This window comes from Rhinopithecus roxellana, chromosome 12 (assembly GCF_007565055.1).
Source record: "Rhinopithecus roxellana isolate Shanxi Qingling chromosome 12, ASM756505v1, whole genome shotgun sequence".
NCBI classification, from domain to species: Eukaryota; Metazoa; Chordata; class Mammalia; order Primates; family Cercopithecidae; genus Rhinopithecus; species Rhinopithecus roxellana.
Genome location: NC_044560.1, coordinates 112,985,819 through 113,002,626, shown reverse-complemented (window position 1 = coordinate 113,002,626; position 16,808 = coordinate 112,985,819). Strand labels below are relative to the sequence as shown.

Here is a 16,808-nt window from a genome sequence, read left to right as displayed (position 1 = left end):
GGCCAACATGGCAAAACCTCATCTCTACTAAAAATACAAAAAATTAGCCGGGCGTTGTGGCGCGCGCCTGTAATCCCAGCCACTTGGGAGACTGAGGCAGGAGAATCACTTGAACCCTGGAGGTGGAGGTTGCCATGAGCTGAGATCGCGACACTGCACTCCAGACTGGGCGACAGAGCACAACTCTGTCCCAAAAAAAAATAAATAAATAAATTTTTTTTTTTGATAGAGATTGTGTTGAATCTGTGGATGAATTTGGTGAAATAGTATAACTTTAAGCATTATAAGTTTCATTTAGAGGAAGTTTAGAAGTATGTAAAGTGAAAAAGAGTTCAATGTTTGTGATTTTTTAATTAGGTAAGCGTATAGGTCCCACTTGGCCTTCTAGATCTGTCAAAGGAATGGGGGCAGCCTCTCCTAGAGCCACAGGCAGTCCGTGGTATAGGAACTAGGAAGCTGGTGCACCACTGAACAAAGATAGAGTGCTTCTCAGGGCTGCCTAAGACTCTCACTGTGGCCAACTCAGGTGAAGGTTTTCCTTCAGAGGCCACAGAGTCTCCACGGGAACAGCCTGCCCCCTTCAGCATTCCTGTAGAGTGCTTCTGTTGTACATCAGAACCTGTAAATTGTGGAGCACTCGGGTGGGGATAGATACGATTGCCTTATTTGTCATGAATTTGAAAAAAGAAAACATTTGGGAACACATTTTTTACAAGTAGCCATTTGATATTTGTTTCCTGAAAAGTTTATGAGATTTTTTTAAAGAGCTCAAATTTTATTGAACATAGAGCCATAAATGGTGGTTTATTGACTTTATATGTATGTGTTTGTATCCACAGTGTTCTTCTCATTTCTTGCCTTTGTAATGTACCTAATTCCTGTGTTGCCAACACAATCATAGAAATACAAAGGAATTATGGTAATTGGCCGTAAGTGATGAAGTATGAGTTACATTTAATTATATATTCAAAAAAGGAAAATGGAAAGAAAGAAAACCTGGTTATCAATAAGTAGACCAAACTATATACCACCATTACTTAGGTTGTAGTTGAATATGTGGTCAAGCACGGTGGCTCATGCCTGTAATCTCAGCATTTTGGGCTGAGGCAGGAGGATCACCTGAGCTCAGGAGTTTGAGACCAGCCTGGGCAACATGGCGAAACCTCGTCTCTACAAAAAATACAAAAATTAACCAAGCATGGTGGTACGTCTGTAGTCCCAGCTACTCTGGCAACTGAGGCAGGAGGATTGCTTAGGCCTAGGAGTTCGAGGCTGTAGTAGGTCAAGGTCGTGCCACTGCACTCTAGCCTGGGTAACAGAGTGAGACTCTGTCTCAAAAAAAAAAAGTGGCCGGGCACAGTGGCTCATGCCTATAATCCCAGCACTTTGGGAGGCTGAAATGGGTGGATCACCTGAGGTCAGGAGTTCGAGACCAGCCTGGCCAGCATGGTGAAACGCCGTCTCTATTAAAAATACAAAAATTAGCCAGGCATGGTGGGTGCTTGTACTCCCAGCTACTCAGGAAGCTGAGGCAGGAGAATCACTGGAACCTGGGAGGTGGAGGTTGCGTTGACCCGAGACCACACCACTGCACTCCAGCCTGGGCAACAGCAAGACTCCATCTCAAAAAAAAAATAATAATAATAAAATAAGTTAAATATGTGGTAAATGTGACTTTCAGTGAAATGTATTTGAACTTTTGTTTGGGAGAGCAGATGGTTTCAAGCAAGCGTTATTCCTGATTTTAGCTTTTTGAGAAGAATCACAGTATTCCACTGTTGTAGGTATCAGAAACTATAATCAGTGATGTCCAGATTCTGCTATTTGAACCTACCCAGAGTCAGGGGTTCTAAGAAGCCACCCAAGGTGTGAAACTGGTATACTTTGCCAGGCTCCCGCTCTGCACACCCAAAGGGAAACTGGTACCGGAGGGATGATTGGAAGAATCGTGTCTGTAAACCACCTGCCAGCCACTCCCTTCTCCAGGCTCTATTTCTGCACCCTGCACTTAAGCCCAGCTTGGTATCTGACTGTCCTGTCCTGCTTTGGGACCTTTGCCGTGGTAGTCCTTTCCCTTGTGAGTCCCACCTGTCCCTTTTGCACTTGTCCAAACCTATCCTACAATCAAGGCCTACCTCAGAATAATATTTTTTTCATAACAGCCTTCTTGATTTCTCTCACCCTTTGCCCATCTCTGCCTTTGCTGATGCCCCATAAAGTTTATGAGTGCTGTGATTGTCAACAGCCCTCACCATAATCTGAGTACTCAGGCAATCCTCCTGCAACTTGTGAGCTCTTCAAGGAGGAAACGAGAAAATGCTGAACGATGATCCAGGCCCCGTTCAACGTGCCAGCCTCAGCTTTGAAGGGGCCAGCCTAGAATCATACTTTTTTTGTTGCATTATTTTTTTATTACTACTTGAGGAATTTTCTAACAGTCATTTCATAGTTCAGTTATTGTATCTGCTCCTGTAAGGTTATAATATGATTTCTTATTTCGTTCATTTGTAGCCCACCTGCGTGGATAACAGCATCACAGGAGTTATTGTCCGGAATTACTCATTGTCCTGTAGCCTTCCTCACTTTATCTTATTTTTCCCCCCGACAGGAAAGGACTTAGAAGCCTTACAAATACATCTGTGCATTCTTGCTTCAGACTTTACAACTGAGGGCCAGCCCAGTCTGGAAGCATCTCTTGTTAATGTTACAAGGAAACCGCTACCTCAGCAAACAAAAGGAATGGAGAAGGAGACTTATAACAAATGCCATTTTAAAAAAAGAGAAAAACTTGTTTTCAGAAAACATTAGAGGAAATTCGGAAAATTTTAGCATTGCATAGAAGCAGTTTTACAGGTAAACGGATTTGACAGGCAGGCTCTGTCAAAATTCTGCAGAAGTTTGATCTTCTTAAGGACTTTGTGTGAAGTAATTCTGTACTGCTTTTTAAATTGCTGTTGATCAGCTTCTGGGTTTTTGGGTTCTAACTTTTTTGGGTATATTGAAGACATGGTGTATTACATTATATTACATTTTTAAAAGTTAAGTTATTTTTCTGCCATTGTAAATACAAGTATCAAACTATTCTTGCAAAGAAGTAGACATTTTTCTCAGCAAGCATATCCTTTTAGTAAGAGAGTGGAATGCTAAACAGTTCTTATCCAGCATTTTGGACATCTTTTATTTTTTGTCAGAGATCCTGCCTACACTGAAAATATTAATTATATAAACCTGTTGTCTCTCTCACCTCTACGTTGGATCACATGGTCACCTGCCTCATGGAAATGCCTTTTCTAAAACTTCGATTTGCAGAACTCCACTATTTTTATACCTAGCTACAGTTTTGAGAAAGAAGAATCAGAACGCTGACACGCTTACGGTCGCTGGGACAATTCCCTCTCACGCATGTATTGCTGCAGTGCCCAGGACAGTAAAATGGACTACAAGCGGCGCTTCCTGCTTGGCGGGTCCAAGCAGAAGGTGCAGCAGCACCAGCAGTACCCGATGCCCGAGCTGGGCCGAGCGCTGAGTGCTCCCCTGGCATCCACAGCCACCACTGCCCCCCTGGGCAGTCTGACTGCTGCAGGCAGCTGCCACCATGCCATGCCCCACTCCACTCCCATCGCCGATATCCAGCAGGGCATCTCCAAGTATCTGGATGCCCTGAACGTCTTCTGCCGCGCCAGTACTTTTCTCACAGATCTCTTCAGCACTGTGTTCAGGAACTCTCACTACTCAAAGGCAGCCACGCAGCTCAAAGATGTGCAAGAGCATGTCATGGAAGCAGCCAGTCGGCTGACCTCGGCCATAAAGCCTGAGATCGCCAAGATGCTAATGGAACTTAGTGCTGGGGCTGCAAATTTTACGGATCAAAAGGAATTCAGTCTCCAGGACATTGAGGTAGAGTATCTTTTGTGTCATACTTGTGTAGAAAAATATACTACAAAGGTAAGTGAGAATATTGTCTTAAGTTTTTTCCAAATCACTGTAATAGTAGCCTTTGTCCTCTTTCTGTTGGTACTCTGTCTTTGTAAGAAATTTGTGCATGCCAGGTTCTGAATTGCTTTCATATCAAATTAAGTAGTTTAAGGGTAGGTGTGGTGGCTATAACCCCACGGTTACAGCCAAGGCGGAAGGATCGCTTGAGCTCAGGAGTTTGAGGCATCATAGTAAGACCTTGTCTCTACATAAAATGAAAAAATTAATTAGCTGGGTGTGGTGGTGTGCACCTCTTTGATAGATTTTTTTTTTTTTCTTTTGAGACGGAGTCTCGCTCTGTCACCCAGACTGGAGTGCAGTGGTGCGATCTCAGCTCACTGCAAGCTCCACCTCCCAGGTTCACGCTATTCTCCTGCTTCAGCCTCCTGAGTAGCTGGGACTACAGGTGCCCGCCACCACGCCCGGTCAATCTCTCACATTTTTAGTAGAGATGGGGTTTTACTGTGTTAGCCAGGATGGTCTCGATCTCCTGATCTCGTGATCTGCCCGCCTCGGCCTCCGAAAGTGCTGGGATTACAGGCGTGAGCCATTGTTCCCAGCCTATAGATTTTAAAAATTACTTTCAGCTGTTCAGAGAGTTAATCTGACATTAGTTTTTCCATCCTTCTACACCCAGAAGCCCTGGCATTCCAGAAGCCCAGAAGCTGAGGTGGGAGGATCGCTTGAGCCCAGGAGTTTGAGGCTGCAGTGAGGCATGATTGCACTGCTGTACTCCAGCCTGGACGGCAGAGTGAGACCATGTCTCCAAAAAAGAAAAAGAAGAAGAAGAAGAAAAAAAATTATTAAGCAAACCAGCCCATATTTTATGTTGTTATCTTTCAGATTTTCAAGTCGAAACCTAATTTTCAAGTACTGTACTGGTAAAAGTTATTAGTGAGTGCTGAGAATTCTAAATATGATTATGAGCTTTATTTGTGGATTTTTTTTTTTTTTTTTTTTTTTTTTTTGAGACAGAGTCTGGCTCTGTCGCCCAGGCTGGAGCGCAGTGGCCAGATCCCAGCTCACTGCAAGCTCCGCCTCCCGGGTTTACGCCATTCTCCTGCCTCAGCCTCCCGGGATTTTTTTTTTTTTTTTTTGAGAGGGAGTCTCGCTCTGTCACCCAGGCTAGAGTACAGTGGCGTGATCTCGGCTCACTGCAAGCTCCGCCTTCTGGGTTCACGCCATTCTCCTGCCTCAGCCTCCCAGTAGCTGGGACTACAGGTGCCCGCCACCACGCCCGGCTAACTTTTTTGTATTTTTAATAGAGACGGTGTTTCATCGTGTTAGCCAGGATGGTCTTGATCTCCTGATCTCGTGATCTGCCCACCTTGGCCTCCCAAAGTGCTGGGAGTACAGGCTTGAGCCACTGCGCCCAGCCATTTTTTTTTTTTTTGAGTCAGAGTTTCACCCTTGTTGCCCAGGCTGGAGTGCAATGGTGCAATCTTGGCTCACCGCAGCCTCTGCCTCCTGGGTTCAAGCTATTCCCCTGCCTCAGCCTCCCGAGTAGCTGTGATCACAGGCATGCGCCACCATGCCTGGCTAATTTTTGTATTTTTAGTAGAGACAGGGTTTCACCATGTTGGTCAGGCTAGGGTCTCAAACTCCCGACCTCAGGTGATCTGCCAGCCTCAGCCTCCCAAAGTGCTGGGATTATAGGCAGGAGCCACCGCACCCAGCCTTTTTTTTTTTTTTTTTTTTTGAGGTGGAGTCTTACTCTGTCACCGTGCTGGAGTGCAGTGGCACGATCTTGGCTCACTGCAACATCTACCTTCCAGGTTCAAGCAGTTCTCTGCCTTGGCCTCCTGAGTAGCTGGGATTACAGGCACTCGCCACCACACCCGGCTAACTTTTTTGTATTTTTAATAGAGACGGTGTTTCATCGTGTTAGCCAGGATGGTCTTGCTCTCCTGACCTCGTGATCTGCCCACCTTGGCCTCCCAAAGTGCTGGGAGTACAGGCATGAGCCACCGCGCCCAGCCTTTTTTTTTTTTTTTTAGCAGTTCTCTGCCTCGGCCTCCTGAGTAGCTGGGATTACAGGCACCCGCCACCATGCCCGGCTAATTTTTTGTATTTTTAGTAGAGACAGGGTTTTACCATCTTGGCCAGGTCGGTCTCGAACTCCTAACCTCAAGTGATCCTCCCGCCTCGGCCTCCCAAAGTGCTGGGATTATAGGCTTGAGCCACCCTGCTCGTCCTGTGGATTTTTATTATATGGAATCATTGGTTTGTAGAGAGTCCCACATATGTTTATAGAATAATGTTTCCAATTCTAAATTCATAGTTGCTGATATTCAGATGCATTTGAGTCTTACTCAGTACATTTCTTGGGATCTTTGATAGTTTTTTTGTTTGTTTAAGAGACAGAGTCTTGCTCTGTCGCCCAGGCTGAAGTGTAGTGGCACGATCTCGGCTCACTGCAACCTCTGCTTCCCAGGTTCTAGCAGTTCTCCTGTCTCAGCCTCCTGAGTAGCTGGGACTACAGGCACATGCGGCCACACCTGGCTAATTTTTTGTATTTCAGTAGAGATGGGGTTTCACCGTGTTGCCCAGGCTGGTCTCAAACTCCTGAGCTTAGGCAGTCCACCCGCCTCGTCCTCCTAAAGTGCTAGGATTACAGGCGTGAGCCACCACACCTGGCCCCTTTGATAGTTAAAATGAAATATTTTTCTTTCAGGGCTCTAGATTACAAAGTAAGATTAGAATACAAGTTTCATTCAAAGTAAAGATAACCTTTTTTCTTGTTTTCATTTAAGAAATGATTTATTAAAATTTGATCTATTATATTTGTTTGATTTTTAAAATTACTTTTAGCTCTTCAGAGAGTTAATCTGACATTAGTTTTTCCATCCTTCTACATCCAGGTGAAGTTCCTGAATATGAGATCCTAGGAAGGAGACTGTTCCTTACCCCATCCTGGGGTTAAGATCACCAGTCTTTTGAGTCAGATCTGATGATTGAGGTGCCTGAATAAGCTAACTAACACTGCTTTGGGTTAACCAAAAAAAGAACTCGACCTTTAAGTAACACAACTAATTTTTACTGTTTAAAAGTGATTTTGAAGGGATTTCCAAGAAGAACTTAAGAGTTATTTCTCATCAGACACAGCATCATTGGTGTAAATCAGGGTTTATCAAACTTTTTCTATTAAGGGCAGACACAAATTTTAGGCTTCATGGACCACATGTGGTCTCTCTCACATATGCTTTGTTTTTGTTTTTGTTTTGAGACGGAGTTTCATCTTGTAGTCCAGGCTGGAGTACAATGGCGCGATCTTGGCTCACTGCAACCCCGCCTCCCGGGTTCAAGCAATTCTCCTGCCTCAGCCTCCCGAGTAGGTAGGGTTACAGGCGCCCGCCACCGTGCCTGGCTAATTTTTGTATTTTTAATAGAGATAGGGTTTCACCACGTTGGTCAGGCTGGTCTCAAACTCCTGACCTCAAGTGATCCAACCGCCTCAGCCTCCCAAAGTACTGGGATTTACAGGTGTGAGCCACCGCTCCCGGCCTTGTTTTTATTCTTTGTTTTACAACGTTTAAAAATGTGAAAGTCAGTTTTACTTTGTGGGCCCATCTATTCCATGGTTGGGGTTTGGTTCATGCGTTCTAGTTTGCTGCACCTGGTGGTATAAGTGTATAATCACTTCCTTGGGTCAGGGTCATTCTACTTTGGATCTATCTTCGTAATTTTTTTTTTTTTTTTTTTTTTTTTTGTGAGACGGAGTCTGGCTCTGTCGCCCAGGCTGGAGTGCAGTGGCCGGTTCTCAGCTCACTGCAAGCTCCACCTCCCGGGTTTACGCCATTCTCCTGCCTCAGCCTCCCGAGTAGCTGGGACTACATTAGCTGGGACTACAGGCGCCCGCCACCTCGCCTGGCTAGTTTTTTGTATTTTTTAGTAGAGACGGGGTTTCACCTTGTTAGCCAGGATGGTCTTGATCTCCTGACCTCGTGATCCGCCCGTCTCGGCCTCCCAAAGTGCTGGGATTACAGGCTTGAGCCACCACGCCTGGCCTTTTTTTTTTTTTTTTTTTTTTTAAGACAGAGTCTTGCTCTGTTGCCCAGCCTTGAGTGCAGTGGCGATCTCAGCTCACTGCAACCTCTGCCTCCTGGGTTCAAGCAATTCTCATGTCTCAGCCTTCCAAATAGCTGGGATTACAGACATGTGCCAACACACCCAGTGAATTTTTATATTTTTAGTAGAGACAGGGTTTTGCCATGTTGGCCAGGCTGGTCTCGAACTCATGGCCTCAAAATGCTGAGATCGGCCGGGGGCGGTGGCTCAAGCCTGTAATCCCAGCACTTTGGGAGGCCGAGACGGGCGGATCACGTGGTCAGGAGATCGAGACCATCCTGGCTAACACAGTGAAACCCCGTCTCTACTAAAAAATACAAAAAAAAAACTAGCCGGGCGAGGTGGCGGGCGCCTGTAGTCCCAGCTACTTGGGAGGCTGAGGCAGGAGAATGGCATGAACCCGGGAGGCGGAGCTTGCAGTGAGCTGAGATCCGGCCACTGCACTCCAGCCTGGGCGGCAGAGCGAGACTCCGTCTCAAAAAAAAAAAAAAAAAAAATGCTGAGATCACAGGCATGGGCCACCGTGCCCAGCCATCTTTGTCTTTTTTTTTTTTTTTTTTTGAGACAGAGTCTTGCTCTGTTGCCCAGGCTAGAGTGCAGTGGCGTGGTCTCGGCTCACAGCAATCTCTGTCTCCTGGGTTCAAGCGATTCTCATGCCTCAGCCTCCCAAGTAGCTGGGACTACAGGCACGTGCCACCACACCTGGCTAATTTTTTTTGTATTTTTAGTAGAGACGGGTTTCACCATGTTGACTAGGCTGGTCTCAAACTCCTGACCTCAAGTGATCCACCTACCTCGGCCTCCCAAAGTGGTGGAATTGCAGGCGTGAGCCACCACGCCCGGCCATCTTCGTAATTTCTTTTTTTTTTTTTTTTCTTTGAGACGGAGTCTGGCTCTGTCGCCCGGGCTGGAGTGCAGTGGCCGGATCTCAGCTCACTGCAAGCACCGCCTCCCGGGTTTTACGCCATTCTCCTGCCTCAGCCTCCCGAGTAGCTGGGACTACAGGCGCCCGCCACCTCGCCCGGCTAGTTTTTTTTTGTTTGTTTGTTTGTTTGTTTTGTATTTTTTAGTAGAGACGGGGTTTCACCATGTTAACCAGTATGGTCTCGATCTCCTGACCTCGTGATCCGCCTGTCTCCACCTCCCAGAGTGCTGGGATTACAGGCTTGAGCCACCGCGCCTGGCCCGTAATTTCTTTTTTCTTTTTGAGACGGAGTCTCGCTCTGTCACCCAGGCTGGAGTGCAGTGGCGGGATCTCGGCTCACTGCAAGCTCCGCCTCCCGGGTTCCCGCCATTCTCCTGCCTCAGCCTCCAGAGTAGCTGGGACTACAGGCGCCCGCCACCACGCCCGGCTAGTTTTTTTTGTATTTTTAGTAGAGACGGGGTTTCACCGTGTTCGCCAGGATGGTCTCGATCTCCTGACCTCGTGATCCACCTGCCTCGGCCTCCCAAAGTGCTGGGATTACAGGCTTGAGCCACCGCGCCCGGCCTGGCCCGTAATTTCTAACTGTTCCTATGATCACATTTTATACCCAGGGAAACTGCCATTTTAAAGCGTGTATAAAATGGCTTGTCATATTTTTTTTTTTTGAGACGGAGTCTTGCTCTGTCGCCCAGGCTGGAGTGCAATGGTGCGATTTTGGCTCTCTGCAAGCTCCGCCTGCCGGGTTCACGCCATTCTCCTGCCTCAGCCTCCCTAGTAGCTGGGACTACAGGCGCCCGCCACCACACCTGGCTAATTTTTTGTATTTTTAGTAGAGACGGGGTTTCACCGTGTTAGCCAGGATGGTCTTGATCTCCTAACTTCATGATCTGCCCATCTCGGCCTCCCAAAGTGCTGGGATTATAGGCGTGAACCACCGCGCCCAGCCGGCTTGTTCTAATTTTGTTTAAAAATTTGACACATAAAAATCATGCCTTTACTTCTCAAAAGAAATGTAAGCAGTGAAACTTCTACCTTCCTTTAGCATCTCATTCCTTTCCCCAGAAGTGACCATTGGTAACTGGTTGTTGTATGCCATTCCAGACTACCGTCTGTACATGCATGGATGTTTACAGATGTGTGCAGCTTTGACTTTGACATAAAGAACCACATTGTTCAGCCACCATGTTGCCTGATCACTGCTTGATAGAGATATGGCAGGAGAGCAGTTAGGAACACTTTGTCCTCTCCTAGAAAGTATTGAACAATCTTAGACTCTGACACAGCTATCACCACATGATGACATAGTGCTCTTAGCTTTATTCAGGACTTCAGGCAAAAGTGGTTTGAGATATAAGACCAAAGGCTTTTATTTTAACCTGAGTATTACTGAGCTCTTCTTCAGGCCATGCTTGCAGGTATTGGAGGAAACAGAGTTTGACCTGCAGGGCCCTTTGCTTCCCAACCCTGGAGGGCAAGTGCGCCTGTTGCCCAGAGCAGGACAATTAGAGAAGATAACCAGCCGTGAGCAGTAGGGGCTTGGTAAGCCGCTGGGGCACAGCAGTACCTGCTTTGTTTCTTCTGCTTTCCTGGGACTGGCATTGACCCCTGTAGCTGAGAACGGGAAATACTTATTGTTGTAGTTTGGAATTTTGACTTGGCTTTCCGCATTGAAATGCTGATTAGTTAGCTGGAATACTACCATGGTTTTTTGTACATAATGGGCTGAACAGGCTTTCCCAGACAAGTCTGGAAACTAAGGAGTTGGTGGGTTTTCCAGTTTATGCGTCTATTCTGAGTTTCAAACAGCTGACTTACAAGTGAATTTCTAAATGTAATTGCCAAGCATAGGCCCGCAGACTTCACGTTTCACTTTTTCCCCAGAGCAGTGTTTGTTGTTTCTAGAATTTATGTACTGCCAGGGGATTTAGCCATAGGCCAATAAGGGTCTCTCTCAGAATGTTCAGCAACTCAGATGAAATGGATAGGCATTTGGATTTTTTCCTTTCTGTTTTTTAAGGATTTTTATAAGCAAGGTCCTGAGAGTTGCTTTGACATTCATCCCTGGGGAATGAGGTCTGTGGCCTAACATTGCTAGGCAAGGCCTCTACTCAGGAGCTCAGTCTGCGACTGTGGGTGAGAAAAGCTCTGGATTTGAGAGTATTCAAATATTTGACCATTTAAGAGCTAGGACAAAGGACGATCCTGTCCCCTTGCCATGTGGCCAGTGCATGTGTACAGTGTTCCCAGGTGATTTTGACTTACAGCCAGGTTTGGGCTGTGGTTATTGATTGACAGATACTGATGCCTGTGTCCAGGAATGGTGGTGGCTGACTGTGTGCTCTGCCACCATGCCTTGGAACCAGCCGGGCATATGTGAGTCCTGTCCAGTCTGTACTCACCAGTGACTTTGTCCCTCAGCCCAAGTGGTTCACCATCACAGTCTCCATGTTAGAGAAGTGAGTTGTGACTCTGGGGTTTCACTAACTGACTAGTGCCTGCGACACTGTTTGGTACACCAGCCTAGGAAGTCAGTTACAGGGCACAGAGTCAGAAGACCTGGGTTTGGAAGGTGACATCTGTCACTTAAATTAAATTACTTGTTCAGTGGAAGTGTATGTAAATAAAAGAATCAAAGTGACTTGTAATTTGTGCTTTCATTCCACAGATATTTATTATATGCCTCGTTTCTGCCTGGTGCTACTCCAGCATATTGATTGCAGCAGTGAACGTGACAGACATCTCTCCTTTCATGTAGCTAGAAGGGAATTTCAATCTTAGAGAAGGTAGTTAGAAAAGGTACCATTGAGAAGGTGACATTTGAGTAAAGGCCTGAAAGGGATGAGAGAACAAGCCTGTTGGCCAAGAAAAGAGGATTCCAGGCAGAGGGAGCGCCTAGCAGAGTCCCAGAGGCAGGAGCCAGGGAGGAGCCAGCCTGGAGTGTTGGAAGAGTAGCACGGAACCTGCTGTGGCTGAAACAGAGTGAACGGAAGGGAGAGAAGTTGGGGTGAGGTCAGAAAGGTAAAGAGGAGCCACTCTGGTGTCTGTTCTGAGTAGCCAGGTAGGAGGCAGGGTGAGGTACACTTCTGAAGGGCAGGGAAAGGGAGGGCAGCAGGCTGGGCTCTGCCATTCTTATGTAGTGAGCGGTGATGCCACTTCTCCCCTTGCCTTCTTCATACTGGGTAGCTCCAGGGCTCTGGTTTTACATAGGGTCCTCACTGTTGAGAGGTGTTGGTCCTCTGTGTAGGCAGTCCAGGAACCAAGGGCAACCATGGGGCTCCCAGGAGTTGTATGTCTCTAAGGAGTCTATATTTTATAAATTCCAGCATTTATTGATTTTTCAAGTGTTTACCATCTTGTGAATAAGCAGACAGACATTTATACACACACACACACACACACACACACACATATATATATATATATTACAGATTAGGCCTTGCTATATTGCTCAGGCTAGCCTCGAACTCCTGGGCTCAAGTAGTTCTCCAACCTCAGCTTAGTACGTGTCACTGTGCCTGGCTCTCAAATTACACAGTTGCATCTTGGCTTTCAGTTTGACACAACGACAAATTTCTTTTGTATATATGTGATTACCCACCAATATGTTTGAAATAATTTATCTGTGAGTGCTGACTGACTCTTAATTAAGGACCTTAATTCAGGTTTATTAACATTTATTTTGGATAGATATATGCCAAGAATATTGTAGAGTAACAATAATGGAAAATATTAGAAACAGGTTTCAAAAATATGATTTGCATTAACCTTAATGGAATTAAATGTGCATCCTGTTCCTTCTTTTTTTTTTTTGCCCTAAAGGTAAAAGTCAGTGTTACTTGTTTTGACTGGTAGATCTTCTGTAACAGATTATGGAGTAAATATTTCCTAATGGTATGTGCCAGATGAAAGTTCATATTGCTGATGCTAATCAGAAACTGAAGTTCACCTCATAAAAAGCTTGTATGAATCCAATTTTGAAACTTGCTAATTTCAGGTCAGTCTTTTTTTGGCTTGCTTTTTTGCTGAGGTGAATCTGCCATTACCTAAATTGTCTTCAGACTTTAGCCTGTAGAGGAAGCTGTACTTAATTAAGCAGCTGGAATTTGGGTAATTCTGTAAATTTGCATTGTGGTCAACAAACATGATTTACCATCTGCCTAGCCCATTCTACGTGGGTGGAAGCCACCAGGACCAGTGGGCATCTGTCACTGTGGAGGGACTGGACCCTTTGACTTTGATTGAGACAGGCATGTGCAACCAACTCATTATTCTGATAATTGCTCATTAAAAGGAGAAAAGTAAGGAAGTAAGCAAATTTCCTGCTTTTCCGGTAGAAACTGTTTTTCATGGTAGCCAAATAGCCCTAATGGATGAGAGAAAAATCTCCACTTTGCAGACCATGATCAATTCAGTGACTCAACCAGTGGCCAACAGTGGAGGATGAAACCATTTGTTGGAAGGTTGCTGAGGAACTGCATTTGGGAGAATCAGGCCTTCCCCACCCAAATCCCATTGATCAGCCTTAGTGTCATGGAAATGGAGACAGGTAATCGTGTCTCCTGATGTGCTGCAGTAAGAACCACACAACATCTCTAATATTAATAATATTATTCTCTTAAAAAAAAAAAAAACCTGAAATAATCTAATCTAGTTTCTAAAATGAATCCAGTCTACAGGAAATGTGGGGTGCAGTGACGCAAGTTATGCAATACCACGAGAAAACAACCAGACAAATTCAGAATGTGGCATATCCTGTAATAAGTTGACCTGATTTGTTTAACAAGTCAGTAGCATTAAAAAAATTACACAGAATGTACTGTTCTGGATTAAAAGAGAGTTAAGCAATATAACAACCAAATAAAATTACCTTTTTGGGGTTGAGATTCAAACCAAATGTGAAAAGATAATGTTTAAAAGATAATTTGGGAAGCTTGAATACATACTGAGTCTTGGTTGACTGGGATTTGCTTCAAAAAAAAAAAAATGATGGGTAGGGATAGATGGAAAAAGCGTGGCAAAATGTTAATGGAATTGAAACTTTTAATTTTTTTGTAGAGACAGGATCTTGCTGTGTTGCCCAGGCTGATCTCAAACTCCTGGGCTCAAGTGATCCTCTCACCTCAGCCTCCTACAACACTGGGATTATAGGCATGAGCCACTGTGCCTGGCCATAGGATTGAAGCGTTTTGATGGGTACATGCTTTTGTGTACATTTGGACCTTTTCCAAGTTTGCAAAAAGTGAGAGAGAAATTCAGGAATGTATTAAAAGTGTAATATATCAGAGTACCCAATAAATAACTCCATTTCATGGAGGGGTTTTCACATGTGAAGTGGTCTTCTAACAGAAAAGGGAGCATTATTGAGTAGTTAGAAAACCCAAGGTATAGGGATGAAGAGAAAAGCATGTGTTCTTCAAAAAAATGAAGAGAATAAAAGTGAATCAAAAGAGAAAATGGGAACAGAGAAAAGACCCTCTCTGAAAGTGGGAGGCCAGCAGCAGGGTAGGAGTCAAGGAAAGAATGAAATGTTGCTAGTTTGGGGGACTAGTGATTGAATGACAATGTTGCTGTCTTTTCAGAGAGTAGGATTTAAAATTTTGAGTTGCTGAAAAGGCTTGAGTGAATTTGCTGGAAAAATGAGGTTTGGTGGGTAGATTAGAAGGAAACAAATAGGAGAGTTCATGGAATATAATTTCAGATAGAACTGGCTTTCCTGAATTAATTTTTTGGTTCTGGTCAGCTTGGGAGACCTCACAGGATTGGATATGGCCTGTTCTGGCAGCCTCCCTCCTCTCTACAAACCAGGAACCTGAGCACCCATAAAACAGCATTTGCCTGAAGTCCTTCTGAGGCCAGCCAACGAAGGGGTTATGTGTCCTATGTGTCTGCTGCCTCCCTGCTGCATCGGGCCGGTGCAGTCTAGTGCAGAGGGGCTTGTTGGCAGAGGCCATCCCACTGTGAGAACAGGCTGCCTTGCCCCTCTGCTAATGGCGAAATGTCCAGAGCCAGGAAATCAGAAGCAGCTTGATGTGGCGGCACCCCTGAGCACCCTTGCTCTCACTAGGACCGCTCCTGAGTAGGCCCAGCCACCTGCCCTGCCTTCCTCTTCTTCCAGCTGAGCCACCCACCTGCCTCGATAAATACACATGAGCTAGCTGCAAGCGTTGCACAGATAGGGTCAATAAAAGCGCTCCAGGACTGGTAGGCCAGATAAATAAATAGACAGTGACACTAGGTGTGATGAGTGCTGTGATGCAGATGGAAAATAGCCTCAAGTCTGTTGATTGGGCAAAACTTTCAACTGTTCCTCTCCCCGCACCCAGCTCACTGTGCCAGGGCCAGCCCTCTTACCAGAACCTCCTACCTAACCAAGAGCGCGTCCGAGTGGGGGCAGGGCAGACAGCCCAGTAGGCCATGGGGAGAGTGAGGAGATACTGGTAACTGCCTCTCAATATACAATCTCTTTTTTCTTTTTTCCTTTCTTCTTTCTTTCTTTACCTTTTTTTCCCCCCAAGACAGGATTTCACTTTGTTGCCCAGGGTGGAGTGCAGTGGCACAATCACAGTTCACTGCAGCCTGAACTCCTGGGTTCAAGCGATTCTCCTGTCTCAGCCTCCCAACTATCTGCGTCTACAGGTGCACTTCACCACACCCAGCTAAACTGTATTTTTTTTTTGTAGAGTCAGGGTTCCATTACATTGCCCAAGCTGCCCTTTTTTCTTAGTAACAAACTCTCATTTTGTTTTCCATACTGTGCCTGGAATAAGGACTACTCTTAGTTCCTTAAAGCTGGGAGTAGTCACTTGAATAAGATCTGGTTCATGACGGCGTAACTAGAAGTAGTGCATGAGGTTACTGGGACGTCTTCTTAAGGGGAAATGGGTGATCCTTTCTCCCCTAATTTTCTACCATCTCCAGTGCGTACAGAATGGCTGAGGGCCATTTAACCATTTACGACCGTGAAGTCACCTAGAAATGGGAGCCTCGCATGAGTGTGCTGAGCAGAAAGCTGGGAAGCGGGCTCCTTGTGATGCCCTGGCATCTCTATTCTAGCCCTGGTCCCTCTGCTCTGGATTTGTTTTATCTTAGAAAAAAATAAACATCATTGTTTTTTTCCCCCCGCTCTGAGATGGAGTTTCACTCGAGTACAGTGGAGTACAATGGTGTGATCTCGGCTCACTGCAACCTCTGCCTCCTGGGTTCAGGCGATTCTCTTGCCTCAGCCTCCCAAGTAGCTGGGATTACAGGCGTGTGCCACCACGCCCGGCTGATTTTTGCATTCTTAGTAGAGACGGGGTTTTACCATGTTGGTCAGGCTGGTCTCGAACTCCTGACCTCAGGTGATCCACCTACCCTGGCCTCCCAAAGTGCTGGGATTACAGGCATGAGCCACTGCACCCAGCAACATTGTTCTTATTTAAGCCACTGTATTGGTTTTGGGTTTGATTTTAATTATTATTATTATTTTTTTTTACTGTAGAGATGGAGCCTCACAGTGTTGCCCAGGCTGGTCTCAAACTCCTGGGCTTAAGTGATCCTCCTGTCTGGGCCTCCTAAAGTACTGGGATTACAGGTGTGAGCCACCATGCCTGGCCTGTTTCTGTTTTTGTTTTGTTATATGTAGATAAACCTGACTAATTAAATGGAAGCAGGAAGACTAGTTAAGGGGCTATTAGAGCAGTCTAAGTGAGGGATGATAGTAGTTTGGAATAGAAGGGTAGCAGAGGTGACTAGAAGTAGTTATATGTATTTTTACTGCGGTAAAATATATGTAACATAAATTTTGCCATTTTAACCATTGTTAAGTGTACAGTAGTGTTAAGTACACTCACATTGTTGT

The 16,808-nt window shown here is 45.4% G+C and overlaps 1 protein-coding gene across 3 annotated transcripts in view; it reads left to right on the top strand.

Moving 5' to 3' along the window:
* Positions 1-16,808, top strand: part of KIAA0355 (KIAA0355 ortholog) — a 105,044-nt gene that overhangs the window by 44,065 nt on the left and 44,171 nt on the right. For all 3 annotated transcript variants that reach the window (XM_010359619.2, XM_010359621.2, XM_030942209.1), the window contains exon 2: positions 2,609-3,897. In XM_010359619.2, coding sequence (XP_010357921.1) covers positions 3,403-3,897 — 495 coding nt within the window. In that variant the 5' untranslated portion in view covers positions 2,609-3,402. The remainder of the gene's footprint in view (positions 1-2,608; positions 3,898-16,808) is intronic.